Source organism: Rhodnius prolixus, unplaced genomic scaffold (assembly GCF_049639745.1).
Source record: "Rhodnius prolixus isolate KJV_2025 unplaced genomic scaffold, Rpr scaffold_4, whole genome shotgun sequence".
NCBI lineage: Eukaryota > Metazoa > Arthropoda > Insecta > Hemiptera > Reduviidae > Rhodnius > Rhodnius prolixus.
The window spans coordinates 40877734-40902317 of record NW_027411614.1 but is presented as its reverse complement, the minus strand read 5'-3'; the positions used below and the strand labels follow the sequence as shown (position 1 = coordinate 40902317).

Here is a 24584-nt window from a genome sequence, read left to right as displayed (position 1 = left end):
CCTTTTTAGATCTGTGCACAAAATAACTATAGTTTATAATTGAGAAAAACAAAGTGTATAAGCTAATAAAATTCCATATCAAAACGTGGTTCACAGTTGGAGATATAGAACGGCCACAATTTTACAGAATTTCATGACCCAAAATATTTTTAACCCTTTATATCTTCTACCTTTTTAGATCTGTGCACAAAATAACTACAGTTTATAATTGAGAAAAACAAAGTGTATAAGAGAATAAAATTCCATATCAAAACGTGGTTCACAGTTGGAGATATAGAACGGCCACAATTTTACAGAATTTCATGACCCAAAAAATTTTCAACCCTTTATATCTTCTACCTTTTTAGATCTGTGCACAAAATAACTATAGTTTATAATTGAGAAAAACAAAGTGTATAAGAGAATAAAATTCCATATCAAAACGTGGTTCACAGTTGGAGATATAGAACGGCCACAATTTTACAGAATTTCATGACCCAAAATATTTTTAACCCTTTATATCTTCTACCTTTTTAGATCTGTGCACAAAATAACTATAGTTTATAATTGAGAAAAACAAAGTGTATAAGAGAATAAAATTCCATATCAAAACGTGGTTCACAGTTGGAGATATAGAACGGCCACAATTTTACAGAATTTCATGACCCAAAAAATTTTCAACCATTTATATCTTCTACATTTATAGGTCTGTGCACAAAATTACTATAGTTTATAATTTGGAAAAACAAAATGTACAAGAGAAAAAAATTCCATACCAATACGTGGTTCACAGTGGGAGATATAGAACGGCCATAATTTTACAGAATTTCATGACCCAAAAAATTTTCAACCCTTTATATCTTCGAACTTTTTAGGTCTGTGCACAAAATAACTATAGTTTATAATTGAGAAAAACAAAGTGTACAAGAGAACAAAATTCCATACGAATACGAGGTTCACAGTGGGAGATATAGAACGGCCACAATTTTAAAGAATTTCATGACCCAAAAAATTTTCAACCCTTTATATCTTCTACTTTTTTAGATCAGTCCACAAAATAATTATAGTTTATAATTGAGAAAAACAAAGTGTATGAGAAAAAAATTCCATACCAATACGTGGTTCACAGTGGGAGATATAGAACGGCCATAATTTTACAAAATTTCATGACCCAAAAAATTTTCAACCCTTTATATCTTCTAAAATTATAGATCTGTGCACAAAATAACTATAGTTTATAATTGAGAAAAACAAAGTGTACAAGAGAACAAAATTCCATAAGAATACGAGGTTCACAGTGGGAGATATAGAACGGCCACAATCTTAAAGAATTTCATGACCCAAAAAATTTTCAACCCTTTATATCTTCTAAAATTGTAGATCTGTGCACAAAATAACTATAGTTTATAATTCAGAAAAACAAAGTGTACAAGAGAACAAAATTCCATACGAATACGAGGTTCACAGTGGGAGATATAGAACGGCCACAAGTTTAAAGAATTTCATGACCCAAAAAATTTTCAACCATTTATATCTTCTACAGTTATAGGTCTGTGCACAAAATTACTATAGTTTATAATTGAGAAAAACAAAGAGTATAAGAGAACAAAATTCCATATCAATACGTGGTTCACAGTGGGAGTTATAGAACGGCCACAATTTTACAGAATTTCATGACCCAAAAAATTTTCAACCTTTTATATCTTCTACCTTTTTAGATCTGTGCACAAAATAACTATAGTTTATAATTTAGAAAAACAAAGTGTATAAGAGAATAAAATTCCATATCAATACGTGGTACACAGTTGGAGATATAGAACGGCCACAATTTTACAGAATTTCATGACCCAAAATATTTTTAACCCTTTATATCTTCTACCTTTTTAGACCTGTACAGAAAAGAACTATAGTTTATAATTGAGAAAAACAAAGAGTATAAGAAAACAAAATTCCATATCAATACGTGATTCACAGTTGGAGATATAGAACGGCCATAATTCTACAGAATTTCATGACCCAAAAAATTTTCAACCCTTTATATCTTCTACTTTTTTAGATCAGTCCACAAAATAATTATAGGTTATAATTGAGAAAAACAAAATGTATAAGAGAACAAAATTCCATATCAATACGTGGTTCACAGTGGGAGATATAGAACGGCCATAATTTTACAGAATTTCATGACCCATTAAATTTTCAACCTTTTATATCTTCTACATTTATAGATCTGTGCACAAAATAACTATAGTTTATAATTTAGAAAAACAAAGTGTATAAGAGAACAAAATTCATATCAATACGTGGTTCACAGCGGGAGATATAGAACGGCTACAATTTTACAGAATTTCATGACCTAAAAAATTTTCAACCCTTTATATCTTCTACCTTTTTAGATCTGTGCACAAAATAACTATAGTTTATATTTGAGAAAAACAAAGTGTACAAGAGAACAAAATTCCATACGAATACGAGGTTCACAGTGGGAGATATAGAACGGCCACAATTTTACAGAATTTCATGACCTAAAAAATTTTAAACCCTTTATATCAGTGGTTCTTAACCTTTTCATAGACGCGGAACACAATTATATGTATATATTTTTCTCGCGGAACACTAACATTAAATAATTTGAAATTCGGTATTTTGCAAGAATTTAAAATTAAATTCAAATTAAAAAAAAGGAACAATTTTTTGTTTTTCTAAGTTTCTAAATTTCAATACATTTAAAATTGAAATTTCGCGGAACACTTGGACCATATTCGCGGAACACCGGTTAAGAACCACTGATCTAAAGAGTAAATCTGTAGTTAAGACATATTACTGACATGATCAATAACTTCAACTCCATTTCAAACAAAAATAAATTAATTTACTCTGACTAAACGGAAATGGTAATGGACATCAAAGATCTTTCAAAGAAAAATCTGTTATACGGTCTCTCTAGTGCTACAAAATCACGTTGGAAAGAATAAAAAAAACGGATAATAATAAATAATATCGTGAGAGATATTATTATAAATTATTTATAATCACGGCGGGGAATCTTGTTAAATCGATTAGTATTCAGACCGAAACATTTTCTGTTGGAATTAAGTTCACGGTTTAACTAAACAGAAATGAAATTTTGTTTTTTATATTTTGTTTAGTGTTCTATTTTATTCTCACAGCAGACTGTGCGCTGAAGATATTCATATTCATTCAGCAAAGGAGTACTGAAAACGTAGTAAGAGCTGTAAGAAAAGTATCGGCGTATTTTACTTCATTTAGTTCGAACATTGAAGGAGTGGTGTACTTCGAGTTTGTGACCGATAGACGAGCTATTAGAACGCTAATCAGACATTGGATGGAGTCCAAGTACACCACTTTATTCTACTGATAAGTTCTTCTGCAGCATAATAACTAAAAAACCATAATCCATTTACGTCAGACTGCCTCAAAAATTAATGAACTTTTTTTTTATCCTGCTTATAGCGTACTATGTTTCGATTCTTCGGACTAACATTTATTACGATTCTTGGCTCATTTTTTGGGATAAATAGGTGGAGAAGGTGAAAGAAAGTTTGTCTCTTTGCCTCCGAAGAACCTTACTCTTTTGTAAAGGCTGAATACATTTTTGTTAGCAATTATTGACCCAGCTGGAAATGTCAGTTAAGAATGAGGAAGTAATGTAAAAACAATACCCAATGAATGATGTAACTGTGAATGACTTGAGGACCTTGATCTCCCTCCACATGACAGATATAGCGAGCAATAAAAAGTGTTAATTCCTTCCCCCTGTCGTTATGCTTATGCACCAGCTTTATGAAGTTGAAATGGTAATAATAAAGTAAATTTATGGAAATAACAAAAACCTGTAAACTAATTATGGCAAGTAAATGTATTTTAAATATTTTTTTCCAGCGCATCGCCTGTCTTGGTCATTAGCGCCAATGCAATGATCATTGAACCATTTTTCCATCAGCAATTTTTTTTGAACCCCGATAATGTGGAGAGAGAGGGAACTTCGATAAAAGTCATCAAATGAATAAATCAATCCAACAATAAACCAATTTGGTTCTGATCAATTCAATTATCGAATCATTAGTTGCCTAATTCTAGCTTTGGTCAATCACAGACTAAAATGAAAATAAAGTTCCTATACACTCTTCCTATAGATTAGTCTCATCTTCAGCCGACTACCATCAGCTGATAACATTTGTTTCAGCCGTAGCATATTGTCTTCATGTGAAGGCATTCAGTTGAAACTAGTATACCGGAGTAATTGTGATTCCGAGCTCTGGGGAAGGCATCAGCGATAGGTCCGACCCTCAGCTGCAGAAAGATTACCGCCTTATACCAATTGTCAGTCACAATTGGTTGTTTTTTAAACATTAGTTAAACATAAAAATACCATTTTAAAAAAATCTCTTCTGAAAGCACCTAATTAATGCTTCGAAAACAACTAGAATGAAAGGACAAAAAACTAAAAATATATAGTAAAATAAAAATTTTATTATTGTATTATATATACATTATATTATTATATACTGTATTATTGTATTTTATCACACAATTATTTTGTAAAAAAAAAGAAAATTTCATTTTTTTTCTTTATAAATTTCATGCAAGATATTTTTTTTGGGACTATTCCAGTTGCTATCCTAATATAAATTTATTATAACTGTAGTAACTGAACAGTTTTCGCTAATTTAATCCTTATAGAAAACTAGCTGTACCCGTTCACACGTTGCTTTATTTGAACAAAAAGGCAGTTTTGATACCTCAAACATAATTTATTAATGACCAAATGTATACAATACATCGAAATGAAAATTAACAATAAAATTATCCCTACTTCAGAGTACAGTAGTGTCCTTGCAAAGGTATCATTTCTACATAATGTGAAAAATTCAGTTAATGTTGTTGGCGGTGGTGACATTGCTCTTGCACGTACATTTTCTGATGTAAAATACACACGCTGTCCATTTTCAAGATGTACTGCTAAATGAACAACCGTTGAATATCATTCATGAATGGAAAATGATATTCAGGTAATACGCCATACAGCCTCATTGCTACTTATGAAGCGTCCCAGTTGATATTGGGTGACTTCATCGTTAGATGCAGTTGTATTTTCCACTTTAAACACTCCCATATCGCTTCCTTTGTTCACATATTTGCAAATATATTTTATAGCTTTCACTGAATTGCAGTACCCAACATTTATGTGTGCGTAATACGTTTTTAGTAGTAATGGAGAATATGGTACTACCCAACGATTATCAACGTCAATAGTATTGTTGAGTACTTTTAGTTTAATGGATTTTCCACCATCTTCGGTATAATTTATTCTCGTATTAATAATTGCAAAAAACTGGTTTTCATGGTTACACTTTCAACAAATATTACTAATTAAATGTTATTTTGATATTTTTGGGATATTTATTCGAGTGCACCTAGAACCCCAACTCTGATTTTAAAAAAAGTTTGCAAAAACCTTCCCGGGGATATACCTAATAATTTCCCAAATTTTCACGGCGATTGGATGTATGGTTTTTGAATCTATCGAGTACAAACAAACAAACAGACACACACATTCATTTTTATATATATCGATAATAAAAAATAACGTATTAAACCTGAACTAAAATATGTTGTCTTGTCGATAAAAAAAAAAAAATATATAGCAACTGTTGCAGCTTATCATAGATTTATTTATCAACTTATTCTTTCTGTTCCAGTTTCGACACTTTACCGATACCAGCTGTAAGAGTGACACTCTTGTCGCTATAGAATAAGATGACTCTCATTACTGTACACTATGCGGATAATAAGGAGTCTTCTTTCTGAAATGGAAGGTAACTTTGACCAAAGGAAACTTGTCAACTAGAGTTAAGCATTCGCCACTAAAACGCAGCCGAAAACTGACAAGAAAGGGAAATGTAAAAAATGTGTACGCTTCCCTAGTTTAGGAATGGAATGGATTGAGTTTGAAAACACAGGTACAAGTATTATTATGAGAAACGATTCTTGAATGAAGAATACCCAGGAATCTTTTGCCTGATTAGTCTGCCATTAGTGTGCCTTCAAATGTAAAATATTTACTATTTTTGCCAAGTACTCATCTTTAAGGTAGTGCTCAATGAATTGTTCGCACATACTTCTAGTATTGATTATAATATGCCTCTACAAGGCTCTTAATTGAACCCCTTCTAGCCGTTTTAACGTAATGTACATAAATTACCGTGTTTATTACTATATTTCCACGGCATTAAAACCAATCCAATATGACTGATGTTCGCAAACAGTTATTGCATTAATAGAGTATAAGTCTGCTTTTTTTTTTTTACTTGTAAAGTTTAAAGTAAAAAAGTATAGTAATCGCCTATTTTTTCAGGCGGGAGTTAACGTCCAACTACCAATTAGGTGTCGTGAACGACGGCGAATAGCAAACATACCTTACTGTAAATTTCTTTTATTAACCATAAAATAAAATCCAAATCCTAAGACTGGGAATCGAACCCAGTACCACAATACATATTAGCTTCGCAGGTCTCGCCTCTAACCGCTCGGCTACCGTGACGCCATCTTGTGACGCTCAAGTACTGGTACACTTGGTACTGGTACTGCTCCAAAACTGACCCCGTTAAACCGCCCTCTCTAATTTTTGGGAAAGGCCAAGAAAAAATTTAGAAAAGCTAGCCAAGCTAAAAAAAAAATTTGAAGAATCTGGTGGCGCTGAACTTATATAAATGCTCTTTTTGCCTGTCAATTACGAATCATTTTTTTAAAATGTATGTTTAATTTTGGGAAAATATTTTAATGCTTCACAAAAATTGAAACGAATAATATCAAAGGTGCTCCAATAGCTGGCAGAAAGAGGTAAGCCAGCACACTGGGTTAAACATGATTAATTAATAGAAATGAAAAAAAGTGTACTCTGAAAATGATTTCTTAATTCTTTATTCTGTACACTTCGTATTAGTTTAAATTTACTTCTACATAATGCGAACCATCTTATGTTATATTGCTTGTGTGATACATTTAATTCAAGTATAGTTATTAGGTACGTTAGATTAGGACTAGGTATGAATGTGAAGCTAGTAATCCCTAACTTATGATTTCAGTAACAAAAATGACTATGGCATCTAGCTCTGAGAATGGGTAGCTTTTAATTAGGTTGTTTTTACAGAATGACAAATGATTAATCCATTTTTTTTTTTTTTTGCGACTATGGAAGTTGCCTGCATTAAAACTTTCCGGTAGGACAGTTGTATAAGGGTTGTAAAATTATTTAGTTAGGCTAAAACAGGCATCAAGTTAATAAAATTCTGTTAGCACAAAGATGGGCGAATAACAAACGAAGTACTTATCAATTTTGTTTTTATTCTTAACACATTTCATCTGAGAGTTAAAGGCAATTATAAAGTTGCAGATAAACATGTAATTTAAAATATTATTTAAAACTGAACAAGTTAACTACTTTGAAGATGAAGAAAATTACTATCTAGTAGCTTAGTAGTTTTCAATGTGCCGACCCAAGGTCTAACTTTCCTTACTTATATCTAATTACATAACTCATTTATAAAAATATTTTTATTACGCTTTAAATTCAATAAAGGAATTCTTAGTACTAAAGGTGAATTTTAACAAACCGTATTAACTCTTTTTAAGAATGTAACGCTTTAAGCAGAGAGAATAAATGTATTCCCCACCAAGATCATGAAATCTATAACCTACTTACACTTAGAGAATGGAGAACTGCCGGCTGAAGTGAACTTGAGAAAGTTGTACCGACTGGTGTGTAGGGGTACCTTGCATGTTTAGCTATTTCTTTGACAACAAATATATAAAAGTGAAGCAAATATGCAGTTTATATCAATGTTTCGCCAGGTAATGAAATTGTTCTAGTTAAAGCAAAAGGATAAGTGTTAGAAAAAAATGAAATTATAATTAACTCAATTCTCTTCCACTTCTAATTAATTACTGTAATGTAAAAGAACTCTCTCTTCTAACTACATAATAAAAGTCTAATGTAATCTAGAAAGATTATTCAAAGTAAAACAATAAGATAACGACAGGATACTATCATTAAGCTCAAAAACTGTACGAACAATGAACGTATAAACAATAAACACTTTGCATTGAGGAACTAAAAGATGAGAGAAATGTCAACAGGAACAATAGATAAAAAAGCTGTTGTTAGCGAATACTCTACTATCCATGTACAAAAGTGGCCAATTTGAACAATATAGAGTAATATTGAGGAATTATTGAGTGAATTATAGTTCAGCATTTTTATGAATGTATAAATGGTTGTGTATCTAGCATTACTTGATATTGTGTTGCTTAGCAAAAAAGCAAAACCAATTTCAGAACAAGCCTGAGACCTATATTCAGTCTGAATCTAGTGCTTTTATGGAAAATACAAAATAAGCAAATATTTTCTTGAAAGAAAAACAATGATAACAAGAATCAAGGGGCATATTTTATTTTCTTAGTTGTTTATGGGATGAAACCCCCATTCTATTTCAGAGCTCTTTTTGTTTTACAAATTTTATTTTTTTGCAGTTACATTGTAGATTTAATGCTAAAATAAATTCATTAAGTAGATGGACATTTACAGCTAGGAAATCATCTTTTTTTGAACCAGTAACCTATTTCTGCTTTACAAAATTCCAGTACCTAATGTTAAACTAGGTCAATAAGGTACGGCTACATTGGTTTACATTATAGTACTTAGAAAAATTACAGCTTCTTTGATGATTTAATCATATACATCTCGGTTTTAGAGAATTGATAATAGATACATAATCTACAACTCAGTTCGAAACGGCTCAGAAAGTAATTATTTCCATGAAGAATGCTCTAGACGATTTAATAATTTGATGTGTTCACATCTGAATTCAATTCAAGCTTTACTAAGTCAATGTCAAGTGATTCTGGATAGGTGAATGTCTCGAGTTAGTGCATCTATTTTTGTTTATATCCATGTTTTTGTTTTAATTTCATATATATACAATAGGGACATCTTTATTTTAAATGTTCCCCTTAGAACTAAGAAAAAACTTCTGATTAGACAAAGAAGGTGAAGTAGCAGTAACTGCTTCCTAAAATATGAAATACTCATCCAAAATTTTACGAACCACTAAGAGGTACTAAGTAGACATTTTCAGTATTTACGTACCATATAATGTGCACTAAACGTTAAATTCTCAGAAAACAAAACAATCGTTTCTCTTTCAAATCTAAAACAATTACAAAAAAAAAATAATCACACAATAAACATGTGACACTGAATATTGTTTTGTTCTTTCACTAGAAATAGATTGTTTACCATTGATTGTCGCAAAACTCTCTCCGAAATTAAACACCTAAGTACGCTACGTGTTAACGCACCACTGAATGCTAATACAACACAAATATAACCTACCACAAACATTTGATAAAAAAAAGAGCAGTTACCTTTTATCACAGTTTTTATCATCAGGTTCCTTTTTCGGGACTTCTACGATAGAGACAGTTTTCTGTGGGGAATTTTGTTTCGATGCTGAAACATAAATAATAACTAGTGAGTGTGCTTTGTTATCTAACATCGATATTAGTTATTACTATTGTGGAAAAGGGTTTAAACAGTGCACAGAAGAATGCAAGTGGGGTACGAATGTTCTTAGTACTTTTCATTTTGATTGAAGAAAGTAAAAGGTAATTACTTAGAAGTTCCAGTTTCGAATTAAAAAAAAACAGGGTTTACAAGAACAAAGGATAAACAAATACTTTAAAAATACATTAACATGGACACAAATTTTAAAGGTTAGTCCTCATTTAAAGTTATTTAACTGTTTTACATTGATTTTTTTTTAAATAGTTTTTTTTCTTTTTGCAAATTAAAATTAAAATTTTTTAATTCATTGTATTAATTGATTGAATAAATTTATTCAACTGTTATTGATGAGTTGTACACCTGTACAACTTAAAAAAGTTACCAATAGAATTTATAATCATTATTATAGCCAATGAAGGTTTAAAACTAATAGTAATCTAAGGAAATTTAATAAATTAGACTAAGAATTTTCGGAAATGGGGTTAATCTGCTTAATGAAATGAAATCCGGGACCCCTCACTTCTTTTTGACCTCATTTAATAAAAGAAGCCCAATTAGAGCACAGAAGTGCCGGTTAAATAGTTAATGAAATATAAAGTAATGAAGAAACAAAAGAAAACTTACGAGAATTAGTGCTAATGTTGACGGCAGTCTCGCAATTGATTTTGTTCGACTTGTAACCCGGGGATTCATCTTTTTCAGGTGAAGGAGTTTTGTTAGTTGTAATATCTTCCACACAATTTGAATTCCCATCTTGCGAAGAAGCCATTAAATTCTCCTTAGCAAGAAGAGCGTAACAATCCGCGTAAGACTGTCAACTGAGAAGAGAGAACGAACGAGTCCGTCCCTCACACGCACACCTTACTCTTGCAGACAGCTCTACGTCAGTTGATTGTGATTGTATGCCCCCACCTTAACCCGGGCATATCAGTGCGCTTGTGAAAGGGCTCGATGCATCGCTAGTGAGAATGGGGTAAGTAAAATTCGTTACAGCTCTACTATTTAAAATTAATAATTTTCTATGTCTTAAGCTGGTTGAAGCCACAACCTTAATATTAAAAATTATTAATTTCATTTGAATAATTTCTAATAACCTTTTAAATTTATCATTTAAAATAAAGAACACAGATGAAAGTCCAAATAATGCATACTTCAAATATGTCCGTTAATCACTTACATTAATATCATTTCAGGGTGTTAATGTAATTAGCATAAATTTAAAAAATAAACCAATTTTGCATATAAAATTGAACATACAACCTCAAGGTTGTTATTCATTAAGATGTATACTCCATGTACCCTTTAAGGACTTGCAAACTTAATGGAACAAGGAGAACTTTTGTATTCAAGGAGAACAACAGAATAGCGATAAAAAGATTCTTTATTCCTACAAATGTGTCGTCATTAAAGTTGTTATAAATCTCATTGTAAAATAAACAAAACATGTTTTAAATGAGAGTTCGATTTGTAGGAAAAAAAGTCATATTACCTAAAAGATATAAAATGCTTAAGAGCTTACTTCGTTAGCATTTTCATTCTTTGACAACAACTTTTTGTTTGTGAATTTTATTACAAGAGAAAATAAGGTTGTAAAAAAAATTACAGCTAATACAGATACTCTTACAATTATTTCGGCTCTTTTTAGATCTTCTTCTTCTGTTACGCTTGATGTTCTTAGCATATCTAGTGGTTGAGGGCTAAGGGCTGCCTATAAGTAAATAATTTATTGAATGATTTAAAAAAATGATATATAATGCATACTTGTGTTATATTTTTATATTACTGCAAAACGTACGTACAACTTTGGATAAAAAAAAAATTGACAAATATTTTTTAGCAAAATATTTTTAGCAAAACACTGAAAAAAGGCTTAGTCAAATATAATTCACATATATTTCGCCATTAGTTTAAATACTATTAATTATTCTCTGAAATGTCAACAGATCAACATCAATTATTAGTTTGCTAGTTATACTTCGTTTGATGCTGTTAGATTTTTAACTACACCTGCCTTGAGTTTTGAAGAAGGAGAGACGTTTAAATTTGAAGGTTTGGAGATGTATTTTCCAATTCTTCTTTCATAATAGTTTTCTACTTATCTTTAATGTCATTTTTGTTTTTCAGAATTCTGTGTTGTTATATTTGCCCGGAAATCAATCTGGACTCTTGGGAGGAGTTCCAAATTAGAAAGGTACCTAGAAGCTTAGCTAATTTTCATCTCTCTGGCAGGAATTAAGCTAATAACACTAAGAACACAAATTTCTTGCTGTTGCTTTTAATATTTGGCGCAAAACATTTCCCATTTGATATCTGTTATGCTTTTTCAATTAAATCTACTTTGCCACAATGTCTCTTCTAAGTTGTGGGTATTTGTGGGGAGGGGTGAAACCCTTCTTTTCGGGTTCCAAATTAACATACATATCTCTCATAGAATGTAAAAGTCTATGAGAATTTTATATAAAACATCAATGACATTATTTTTATTCAAGTAATTTAAAACACGCAACCAAAAATAATCAGTAATGCAGCACGAGAAATTTAAGTAATTTCTATTTCATATAGCCAATACTTGTATACAATAGTCAATATTTGTATACAAATGTAAATCAGATTGATCAACTTAACTATTTCGTTAATAAGGCCATGTCATTTTAAATCAAACCATTAATTATATAGTTTTAAAGGTTATTATAATTTTGGAATCAAACAGTAGTTTGCGTAGTTTAAACTTCAGGATTCATAGGTATTTTATATTTCATTTTTATTTATTTATTTTAAATAAAGAAATTATAGGTGAATATCTGCTAAATTTTCCTTCAATTATTACTTAAGTCTATCTTCTTATTGAGAGCAAATAAAAATGCTTCAAAAATTAGCATATTAAAAATTTATAACATTAGGAATTTACATGTATTACTTTAAAAATGACTACATACAACACGTACCTGTACTGTTCCTTTAGGCATCCAAGATAAAATTACAAACAATTTTTCCTTCAATTCAAAATTTTCCCCAGTCAAAATAAAAAAACCGAAAATTGCACGCAGCTACAACAGATATTAATAATAAATTTTATAACTAAAAAGGATTTTTATTTCTATTATTTCTTAATTTATTTCGCAAAAGCATATTGTAGTAGTAAATGAGAAGAAAAAGAGATTTGAACTTCTCAGAAGATCAAAATTAAAATTTGCTTTATTCCATATTGGCTGCAAAATATTCTATTTATCTGAAAGGATAAATTATCTTCCTTCAAATATGCATTGTTGAACTCTGAATAAGGGTAAAACAGACAAAAAGTGAACATTGAGTGGACAATATTATAATCTAATTTAGATCACTTCTCCACAAGACAGAACATTCGTTTTGGAAACTTCTTTATCAAAGTTTGTGATTATTTAGATATTTATAAATAACATGGCATAAAGGTCACTGATTGGTTCCATTTCTTTTTTAGGTTCGATTTGTTGCACAATTTTGCCACAGTACAGTAGATTCTGTACTGATTAGCTACTCCTACACAACAAACATAGTGCAAGTACTTAAGTAATTACTACCAAGATTCACCAGTTGCTTTTGTCTAACTGGTTTCAAGAGTATAGAGAATGAGTAAGTAAAATATTTACATAATTATAAAAAGTATTAAATTAAAAAGTAGGCTGCTCAAAAGAAAGCATTTTTGTCAGTAGCATTTTCTCAAAGGAGTCTAATACGTATGTTAAGTTGGTTGATTTTTTTTTTTTAATTTTTTTAATTAAAAACGACAAAAAACGTTTTAATCGCTGCAAAATCGCAGACTTTTGTTACTATTTGGGTTCTTATAGAATCAGTTGCTGGGAGATCACTCTAAAAAAACAACCTATACAAAAATCTAGACCAAAACTCGTACATAAAACATCTCAGTTCACAGCATTCGAACAGTATCCTTAATTACCTAAGCCATGCACCCAGGCATTCTCAGATTCGGCCTAAGTTCCTGAACATAGGCCCTTACAACCTGAACCAACATAAAGGGAATGTATATCTAGAACTCCATGAATTTCAAAAGCTTGGGCACTTGACCTCTGATGTGTGTATAGTAGTACATAAATTTACTTACTAATATTATTATAAGGAAGATTCCAATAGCAGCAAAAACTTCTGATATGTCTGTAATAGTTAAATCAATTTCCGTACCTACAAGACCAAAAAGTAGTGGTTCCATCAATAAATTCCATAATTTGGATTCAAACTTCAAGACAGGATTCTGAAATGTTCGTACATTAAAATTACTTAAATTTAAATAATATTTCATATATTGAAAGTAGTTGAATAGAAAAAAAATTACTTTTTTTTGACAAAGAAAATAGCTTTATTTTTGTTTAATTTTATTAAACCTTCTGACAGACAGAATGTCTTGTTTTATTGTTGGATAGAAAATCTAACGAAATTTTATTTTATTGTTTACTATCACTTACTATATTTAGTACCAGATTTTTTATATTAAGTAAAAAAATGAATACTAAACTGGGTGTGGCACTTATTCAAAATAAATAATATCCTTAGTGTTGGAAGATTCTATTCCTTTATTCCATTGAAGGGGGGGAAAAAACAATATTTAGATATACTAGTAATAAACTATTGAATTTCACAAAATTCAGCACTTACATAGGAAGCAGACCATCCTTGAGTTTTCCAACAGAAAGTGGACGTGGCACCAGCAACAAAACAAGACAGTGGTCCGCCTGAAGGAAACCCAATCTCTTTAAGTCCAAAATAAGTGCACACGCCATTTAGGAAGACCATAAAACATCGCTTTGGCACCATGTATTCCTTAAATGAAATTTTCAATGTGAAGCATTCACTGAAGAAAGAACTAAGTTTATTGTTGCGTCAAATATTAGGCAAAAAATTTTTTAAATAAAAATATAATTAAAACGATGGGATATTTTTTAAATTTGGTTACTAATTCTGTCATACATACTTTTTAGATCAAATATCTTAACTCTTTAAATATATCAATGTTATATCATATTTACAATGAAATGTAATTATTTTAATTTGCTTGATAATTACAAAATTAGGGGACCAATAATGAAATAATCCTTCAGTAAATTATTTGCCCTTGTATTGTTTCTGCTCCACGGATCTAGAATTATTTTATTTTATTTTTTATTCTCCATTTACAGAACTTTGGCTAAAAATCATTCTTAATACTCTTCACGTCCATGTTTAGACCAACTGTATGCTTTCCTTAGACAAAACACAAGCCATTTTAGCGTAAGTCACTGCTGATCCTATGGTCATCTGGTAGAGTGGTACCTGAAATCCATAACCTTTGATATCGCTAAGATAAATACATAAAATTGTATTAAACCGTACCACATTATTAATTCTTTGATGTTTGCATTTTTCAAGAATTTCTGAAGATTTACTTAAATCCTGTTTCTTTATTCTTTGTTCTTATTTCTCCTTGACTCCTTGACTCTACTGCAGATTTTGTACGTCCAGAGCTGAGGACATCAGCGAACACAAGCTGCTGAGTTAGTCTAAAGTCATCCCAATCACCTTGATTTTAATTGCTCTTCTGCACGATTCAGTGCCCGATTGAACATGGTGGTATCGACGGAATTTTTAGCCTCAATTCATTAGTGTCATCAAAAGATACTTAATACTTTATTTATTTGTTCATTTATAGAAAGATAAATTGGTAACGTTTGGGTGCAAGAACGTTACGATATTACAGCACACCCAATTAGGTAATTACTATCGGATGCGAAGACTGCTCTTTCATTTATATATTCTCTGTTTTGTTTAATTTTTATTTCGTGTTCTCTGTTTTAGTCCGAAATTTCTCAAATCTCGCTTTGTTGCTTTAGTCACTTTCATCCAACAAGCTCTGACCTCCGTTATCTATCTTTTCTACTTTTGGTAGATTCTTTTTCTTGTTTTTTTTTTAAATGTGCCTTACTTAACTTGCTCTACTTCGCTGACCTTGTATTCTTGCATGGCAACATGTAGCCATCTTTCTACACACATCTTTCCACATTATTTATTATTTGTGCCTAAAAAATACCAAAATAACAGTGTATTAAGATATCACCATTTTTTTTACCAATATTAAAGCCGTTCTATTGGGTAAATAAACGCTTTTTCAATGCGAAGATTGTTATTTTTCGAAACAAATTTACTTATGACTTATTTGATATTATTAAAAAACTTATTTGGTTTAGTAATATGAGCTATATATATTCTATATATATTTATACACAAGGGGAATTTCTTTATTTTGTTTAAATTACTGCGATCACTTAATTGAGAGTAATTGATATTTTGTTTTATGAATTTCTGATTAGATTGAGTTTGATAGTTTCTTATCAATTCACGGAACTGAAGGTTATTTATTGCAAAATCAAAACTCTCAATTCCAAATTGACAACCAATAAAATAGTCTTAAATTTAACAATCATACTAACTGTAATCATACATCTTTTTTATGAGGAAAACAGGCAGTAAGGGATCCCATAATTACTCCAACTAAAAATGCCACCATTAAATCCAGTATCCCATAACTAATTGATACTGGAATATCACCTTTAGTTTGCAAAACAAAACAAAAAATTATATTATTGCCCAAAAAAATATATAAAATAGACTCACCAAGCCAAGGTATTAACTTACTACTGGAAGCTAGCGCATTCAAACATACTGCAAAGGCAGAAATGCTGTAAATATTGTCTAAATATGTAGCATTTTCAAAAAGTGTTTTCATTCGATCATGTTCATTAGTTCCTTGATTTTTTAATTGATTCAGTGTATTAAGTAGGGGACCTGAATTTGTTGCACAAATTACATATCTGTAATTAAAATAAAGTCTCTGAATAAAAGTGATAGTACTGATCTTTCTTCTGTGGTGGTTGTTTAAAAATGTATCTCATAAGATCATCTTTAACTTAGTTTTCCAAACTCATTCTGCAGAAAAATATTGCTGGAATAAAAGTAATAAATAACTATTCAAGAGAAAATTCGAAACTATATCTCTTTAAAAAGTAGTTTTTCATATCATGTTGACTTTTAAAGTAAAATTAATAATATTTTATTGCTTTAATATTAACATCAAATCGCCCTGGTATCACACCTGTACTAGAATGTAGTTCCTCCAATTCTGGAACTCCTTAGAATGACGATGCGTGAAAGGATAAATCCTGGCGAGTAAAGGCTTGACATAAAGAGAAAGTCTTATCATCTTTATTGATTAACTTGGCTTTGATAAGTATATGCTTTAAGAATTAGAAGACTTTGAAGAATTTATTAAATCTTTCTATTTAGTTGCTTGGATTTATGTTATTGATCTGATTGCTAGATTACTTTATTTCGACCAATACTGATTTTTAGGTGGAGGAAGCGGCGGCTTAAAATAATTATGATGAAACGGACTAACACGAAGTACATGTGAACTGGTCAGGAACAGTCAAAGTCATCAGCAGAGAATGTGATGTTATTGAGAATTAGGCCATTGAGAAGGTATTGTCAACATCTTACAGAGTGAAATTCAGATAAGAATCCTGTTGAAAAGTAGACTATACTGTTTAAAAGACTATAATAGATGTAAGACTTTACTATACTGGACCTAACTATGCTGTTTGACCGATTGGAAAGCTTGGTACTCTTCTGATGTGGGCGATTGATAGAAACGTTTTTCTGTGAATTCTAACTCGGGCATAAAACTTAGTGGTATGCATTTTTAGAGGTACCTAAACTTCTACAATCCTGACTACTAATACGAAACTTCGAAGTTAACAGAGATATGATCAGTTTAGGATACATGTTTATTTTAACACTGAAAGAATTTTTCTGTTATTAGGTAGGCATTAATTCTAGAAAGGGTTTCGTAATTCCTTGCAGTGAAAAAACCTTTGCTTCATTTTTTACATTTCCACATCCTCTCTCACATTTTCACTTGTAAGTTAACCATCCCTATTTTACCTCTTGGGTATTAGGATACCTCTACATCATAATTAAAAATCAAACGCCATGAAGTTGAAGTTTATATATATTACAAATAATTTACTTTGTAACTGGACAATTTTTAATTTCAGTTAAAGCAGTTGTCATATGTCCAGTTTATATCAGTCACAAAGAAATCGTTTGATATTTATTTACTAAATAAATACAATTTCTAAATCAAAATTTGATGAACTGGGACATGTGATTAACAATTTTTTTTGTTTGATAGATTAAAACCACAATCGAAAGCATATATATTAATTAAGTTAAGCAGAAAATGAAAAATGAAATATTTACCCAAATGTAAGAGCCCAAAACCAAGGAAACTGAAAGATATACTTTGCCAAAACAGCAAACACCATTGCTTCCATAGTGCAGGGAATTAATAAATATTTAAGGATGGACCATTTATATTTGATTAATGTGTCAGTATTTAGTACAAGACCAGATTTAGTTAAAGTCACTGATATTGCTAGTAACCTGTGTTTAAAACAAAGGAATTAATTAAATTTTATCATTTTAATTTGTGAAAAGGACGTGTTAAAAGTGTACCTGAGAGTTACAATAATTGATTTATAGTGCGAAGTGAGATTAAAGAAACCAACACTTCGGAATACTGATCCAGTTAAAAACATTCCAGAAATATGTGGCAATCCAATCATTGTAAAAAGCATCCCTGATGAATATGAACAGAGGATCAAGACCAATATCTTGAACAGATCTGTCTTTGGTAGTATTGCATCTTTAATTATCACATATAAGGACACCCAAAGTAATAATACTGTAATTACCACGCCTGCCAGTGTATGGATGGAAGTCTTTGGAATATAACATTGTTCATGAAGTATCAACTGACCTTTTGTAATTGACCTACAAAAATAGCATAACAGATAATTAATAAATTAATAGTTGAAACTTTTTTTCTAGCGTTAGATAAATAATCTGCATCAAAAATTAATAAAATAATGAACTTACTTTTTTGTGTCCTCCTTAATATGTTCAGATTGTTCATTAGTTGTAGCATTGTTTATTGGTGTCAAACTTTTATTTTTTTCTACAAAAGAAGGCACCAGATGATAAGTTGTCGACATAATAAGATAAAAATAAGTAAGTGGCCAGAAATGAATTAGCTCTCTTGAGAAAAAAATCAGAAGTCCTTCAAAACATGATGTCATTAAAGATACTACCCCTACTAAAAAATCGTAAACTTTCTTCAGAACAATAATTACCATCTCCATTTTTTTTTCTAAATAACTATTGCATAAGTAGCCGTTAGATTATTAATAATAAGAAATTTGAGACAGACCTACGCTATTAAGAATGTATAAACAAAAATTATTTTAATTTCATTTGAAATGCTTCGATTTGTTTTCCACATAAATTCCACTGATTAATAGGTTAAAAAACACTTGTAAAAGTGAAAAATCCTTTTAACTGTCATTAAAAGTGTAACGGGATTTGATGAGACTTCATAAAAGTACAAAGAGGCTCAATCTGTTGGATAATACTCTAATATGTATGAAGGTGAGCATGATATATTTGCAAGAATTTACTCCCTGCTTTAGAACAATTTAATGCATAATTTTTTTGGAAATCAGCAGTATCTCATAATTTCAGTGATTTTTTTTTTACTATTGACACCATTAACAAATTTATTTATTAATTACTGCTAACAGAGCTTACTAGTTTTACATGATTTCTATTATAAGAAAATGTTCTTATTCTGTATCTCGATGCCTTGTGGTATTTATTAATTTGTAACAGAATCCTACAGTTATTTTTAAGGTGATCGAAGGAGCATAATTATGGAATTGAATACACAGTAGGGGCTTTATTACACTTTCAAAAACGGGTACAAAATTGAACTGTTTGAAATAAAATCAAATAAAAGAAGTGGGTTTACTTATCTCTGTATATGCGTAAATCTAAACAATACCTAGTTAGAAATGGTGTACATGCAAATTTGAAGACCATTGATAGTTATTAATGTAGTATTATGATTTTGTAATAAATTTTATTTGATGCATTGCAAATTATAAATTACCAAATAGAAATAGTATTTTAATTTACTTTGAAACATTAAGTGTTTTTAACTGTGTTCCAGTGATCGAAATGTAACCTGTGAAAATGCATTTACCGAAGTAAACTACATGGATCAAACGAGATGTATTTTCAAGGAAATGCCTGTTATCACCTCTCTTTTTCCATGTCTTTTGGTAAGAGAAAAAGAAAATAAATTGGTTGCGTACAGGAAAATTTGGAAAAATGAATGAATGAATTGATCAGCAACGTTTATTTAAAACAATTTGCCAGGAACATTTGATTTAGGACACTTCTGGGAAAACTGGACAGATTTTTTAACTTAGAAAGATGAGCACTAGGGTAAGAAAAGGATACTTGTTCATAGGTGCTTGTTCGTGATTTTTTTTTTAATGTGAAAAGTGCTGAATCTTCTAGGTTGCCTTTTGTGGTTGGCAAGATGTTCAATTTTTCGTTTTAACAAAATCACTGTCAAATTCATGATAAACGAAGTTTACTATAATTTAGTCCTTGTACTAATTGTTTTATAGATTTTTAAGTCTAAAAGAGAAATCTAAAATATATATACAAAAATTTACTTACCAATATTGTTCTCTTCACATTGAAATCCTAAATTAGTTGGCATTTCTTAATATTATGACAAAATGAATTAGTTTTCACTATAGGAACCCAGTGATTGTGGCCACAACTTCTTCAGTATATTAATAGTAATTTAATTTACATATGTATATAGATCTAACATTCACTAAAAATAATAATTTTAATAAAAATTGAGAAATATTTGAAATAATATTTATATTCTTTTGGGCAAAAAAAGAGGAAATAATGCCTGCATTCAGATGGCCTTTACGACCAACTGCCAATTAATTAGGTGTTGTGAATGGAGCCGACTTGCAAACATATTTTACTATTACATTTTCGCATTAACGAAACAGCTGAGCCCCAATTCCTCCAGGAGTTGGCAGCCTTTTGGGAAAATTACTTATAAAGGAACCCTTATCAACTATAGTTACGCTACGCGGAGCTAGCAGTCAGAGAAAAATATTATTGCTGCCAATACTCCCATGTTTTTCATTGCACTCTTTAGAATACTGGGATTAACAAATACAGTACCGTTAAAAAGTCAAAGTAGAAAATCATACGACTGCCATACATCCTTAAAAAAAAAAGAACAAAAGAAATATGGATTATGTTTGATGTTTAATTCTGGCTTATAGGTATTAGATGTTTCCAATAATTTCTTGTAGACTGAAAATTGAAAGTTAGATTTATGTTATTCTACTTTGTGCGCGATAATGTTAAGGTAGAAATAAAATTAAACTAATATTTCTCTTTTTGGGCTGCTCTAGAGAAACTGGGTTTTGTAGGGGTGGGGGCTACATTTCTTTCCCAGAGTGTTTTGGAAAGGAGTTTCTGGCTCCCGATTCATAGTATTTCCCTTGAAAATCTAGGTGTTTTCCAGTGTTAGCGAGATTTGTAGCCTCTTTAGAACAATCCCTTCGTAATTTAAGGTGTCCAATTAGAACATCTAGAAAGACATTACTGAGGAGATGTGCATAGAAGTGATTACATGTGACTGCTGGTTATCCACTCTTTCTAGAACGCCCTGGAGATCCGGTTTCTTTGCGTTTGTGGGTGGCACCAAGGGTGGTTATCGATTTTTTGCTCTATCTGGGTATGCTACTGCTCTAGTTACTTGGTTTAGGAGTGAAATGTACCCTACGAGAACTCTTTGGGGAAGCTATGTTCAAAATATTTAGCGTAGGAGTGGTTGTCAGTAATTGCCAGTAGTTATTCAATATACAGGGTGTTCAGCATAAGACTACGGTAACTTCGGGAGGCGATTCTGGGCATCATTTGCAACAAAAAATTCCATATAAACTATGGCTCGATTCGGCTCCGTTTTGTAGATATTTTTAATTTTATGTTTTTTCAAGGTGTTACTACTTTTTAGCAAAAAGTTGCCTATATTTCTCAAACTATTAAAGCTACAGCTATTTTAATAAGCTTATTAGAAAGAAGGTTAAATTTCCTTTTAAATAAGCTAATTTGTATTCCAAAATAATAATATTAAGTATTTTACTTTGTGGCCCAAACATAGGAAATAGCAAGTTTCTAATTTTTTCCAAAAACTTTGACTTCATTTTTCCCAAAAACGTTTTATATGAAAAAACCGTGCACTATTCAGGAAAAACATCTACATACGATCACCTTTCGAACGGTATACAATAATTGGGGTTATGTTAAAAATAGATGCAGAAATCTGTGATTAATTGCAAAAAAGTAGGCCTCAAAACAACGTCGGCATTATGAAAGGAATGCTCCTACCATAAGAATATAACTGAACAGAATCATCAAATCCAGTACGATTTTTTGCAAACGTGTAATTTAATAATTAATTTATTTAAGAACTATATTCAAAAATATAAAACTTACATTAAAAGTAATAAAATAAAATAAGAAGAATAAAAATGAATATGATGTTAAATGAGTGTTAGGTACCAATTTCGAAAAAAAGGATTTTCGTTTAACGAGTTAAGATCTGTGTGTTATTCTTTAGTTAATTAAAGAAATATTCCAAATAATGTGAATAAATCATCATTTCATCATTTTGAACTACTCAATAAACTTTTGGAATTAACAGGGTGTGAAGAGCTAATGAATAAGCCGAGAACTTACTTATCGCTATAATCTCCAAGTTAAAAACTGACATGTTTTATCCTAATACGGCTTATAAAAACAAATAAATACAACAAGAAGAAAAGATAGTTTAAAGTCTATTTTCATTAGATATTTAGTTGTCATTTTGCTATCAATATGCCAACGAATTCGAATATTGAATATCGCGATATGTCATACATCATTATTATTTTTAATGTAAGTTTTATATTTTTGAATATAGTGTTTAAATAAATTAATTATTAAATTACACGTTTGCAAAAAATTGTACTGGATTTGATGATTTTGTTCAGTTATATTCTTATGGTAGGAGCATTCCTTTCATAATGCCGACGTTGTTTTGAGGCCTACTTTTTTGCAATTAATCACAGATTTCTGCATCAATTTTTAACATAACCCCAATTATTGTATACCGTTCGAAAGGTGATCGTATGTAGATGTTTTTCCTGAATAGTGCTCGGTTTTTTCATATAAAACGTTTTTGAGAAAAATGAAGTCAAAGTTTTTGGAAAAAATTAGAAACTTGCTATTTCCTATGTTTGGGCCACAAAGTAAAATACTTAATATTATTATTTTGGAATACAAATTAGCTTATTTAAAAGGAAATTTAACCTTCTTTCTAATAAGCTTATTAAAATAGCTGTAGCTTTAATAGTTTGAGAAATATAGGCAACTTTTTGCTAAAAAGTAGTAACACCTTGAAAAAACATAAAATTAAAAATATCTACAAAACGGAGCCGAATCGAGCCATAGTTTATATGGAATTTTTTGTTGCAAATGATGCCCAGAATCGCCTCCCGAAGTTACCGTAGTCTTATGCTGAACACCCTGTATATATAAAATGTCAAAGTTGTGTTTTTCAACGTTACTCTTTTTCTTGCACTTTTTGACGATCAACCCTTATACAACTGTACTACCGAACAGTTTTAATACAATAGATCTGAATAAAATAGCAGGGCCCCAGATATGTACGTATATTTATTTATATGAGTATATATTATGTGTATACATAAAATCTAATAATTTTAAAAGTAAGAGTACCTAAAACTTCTTAGATTGACCTTGAAATTGTAAGTATTCCTCAATTATGTTTTTTTTAAAGTGTCAAATTAATGTTAATTGGTTTGAGAAAAAGAGGGGAAAACTAAAAGAAAAATTAGTTCACTTACAATGTTGTTCTGTTAGATCCCATTACGCTGGTAAATCATCAATGTACATGTGATTTTTCTTCAGAGAGTATGTGTAATGGCATTTTTGAAAAGTGATCTAAAGGAGCTTTTCAAATTCTAGTTAGAGAAAGGAAACCGGTAGTGTCTAGTTACAAACACTTTTGTGCCCTATGCATCTCTTCTCCGCAACCCCTTCTAAGATATTCTAATATAGTAGCTAGGAGATGTTCTAAAAACGTTACACATCCCTCCAACTCCGTTTTCCTATGGATATACCATAAATCGGGGAACCAGCAGTTTGTAATAAACACCCCTCCCTCAGTTTGTCCTTTTTCAGGCCAACTGAGCAGTCTTTTTGGGGAAGTTAAAAGACGTTTGTAAATAATTCTTTTAACGCTTAGTGTGTATGATTGAATGAACAAAGCAACTAACGAATGGGAATAATCGTAAGTCCAAAATGCTCTTTATCCAAGTAAAAAGCTTACTTTTTATTTTAATATTACCGTAATAGAATTAACACGTTATATATATTTCTGAGATATTAAAGAAAATATATTTAATTTTATGATAATTCTCTGATAAAACGATCACAACAGAAAATCTTTAAACAAAGTCAAAATAATAATTGTACAGTACTAAAAATTAAATCGTAACAAGGTTCATTTTGGAAGTATTCGTCTCATACATATGTTAAAACATATTCTGATTAATAAAAGATACTGACCATTAAGTGAACAATGATGTACACTGAGGACGGCGGCTCAAACGTTAACTTCTAGGATAACTACGATCATTGTGATTATGACACTGCTTTTACTACTTCTAAATTTATGGAGAGATAACAAGTAGCAAATAAAGATATGAACGTGATGTATATATGTATATATAAATAATTTTTAACAATTGAAAAGAGTTAATGGTTCAAGGCAAAATATTCTAAACGTTTTTACTTAAACATAGTTTGAAATTCAATTGCAAGAGTACAATTAGTTTACCCTCTCTCCAATTACTAAGACTCCGTTAGCCGTATTACAAATAATTTGATTTTACAACAAAATTTCGAAGCAAATATGCTAAATGTTCTGGAAAACAGTGAGTGGACGTAATTAAGAAAACAGGAAAAATAATAGTTTATTTTATTTTTTTTA

At 30.5% G+C, this 24584-nt stretch overlaps 3 protein-coding genes and 1 long non-coding RNA gene across 6 annotated transcripts in view; 2 read left to right on the top strand and 2 right to left on the bottom strand.

Moving 5' to 3' along the window:
- The window catches only part of LOC141456313 (uncharacterized), a 37822-nt gene extending 29143 nt beyond the window's left edge, over positions 1-8679 (top strand). Inside the window, exon 7 of the transcript XR_012459695.1 lies at positions 5700-8679. The gene's annotated coding sequence lies outside the window, so the exon portion shown is untranslated. The remainder of the gene's footprint in view (positions 1-5699) is intronic.
- Positions 1-10331, bottom strand: part of LOC141456295 (sodium/hydrogen exchanger 9B2-like) — a 53314-nt gene extending 42983 nt beyond the window's left edge. For both annotated transcript variants that reach the window (XM_074132168.1, XM_074132169.1), the window contains exons 1-2: positions 10187-10331; positions 9424-9508 (exon numbers count right to left, since the gene is read on the bottom strand). In XM_074132168.1, coding sequence (XP_073988269.1) covers positions 9424-9508; positions 10187-10331 — 230 coding nt within the window. The remainder of the gene's footprint in view (positions 1-9423; positions 9509-10186) is intronic.
- On the top strand, positions 9507-17910 carry LOC141456316 (uncharacterized). Its single transcript, XR_012459697.1, has 7 exons — positions 9507-9771; positions 10265-10535; positions 11506-11611; positions 11687-11753; positions 13020-13171; positions 16937-17065; positions 17778-17910. It is a non-coding gene; the product is annotated as an uncharacterized lncRNA (long non-coding RNA).
- LOC141456296 (sodium/hydrogen exchanger 9B2-like) lies at positions 10926-24363 on the bottom strand. Of its 2 annotated transcripts, XM_074132171.1 has the most exons (11): positions 24161-24363; positions 20171-20333; positions 18524-18602; positions 18101-18418; positions 17846-18028; positions 16223-16398; positions 16029-16135; positions 14210-14374; positions 13662-13808; positions 12508-12609; positions 10926-11270 (listed from the first exon to the last, which is right to left on the bottom strand). In XM_074132171.1, exons 2-11 carry the CDS (start codon positions 20211-20213, stop codon positions 11070-11072), a joined length of 1521 nt encoding a protein of 506 aa, XP_073988272.1. In that variant the 5' UTR covers positions 20214-20333; positions 24161-24363; the 3' UTR covers positions 10926-11069. The 2 variants fall into 2 exon arrangements, with proteins under 2 accessions (XP_073988272.1, XP_073988271.1); XM_074132170.1 differs by lacking the exons at positions 20171-20333; positions 24161-24363 and having other exon boundaries at positions 18524-18744.
- Between the last annotated feature and the right edge of the window lie 221 nt (positions 24364-24584).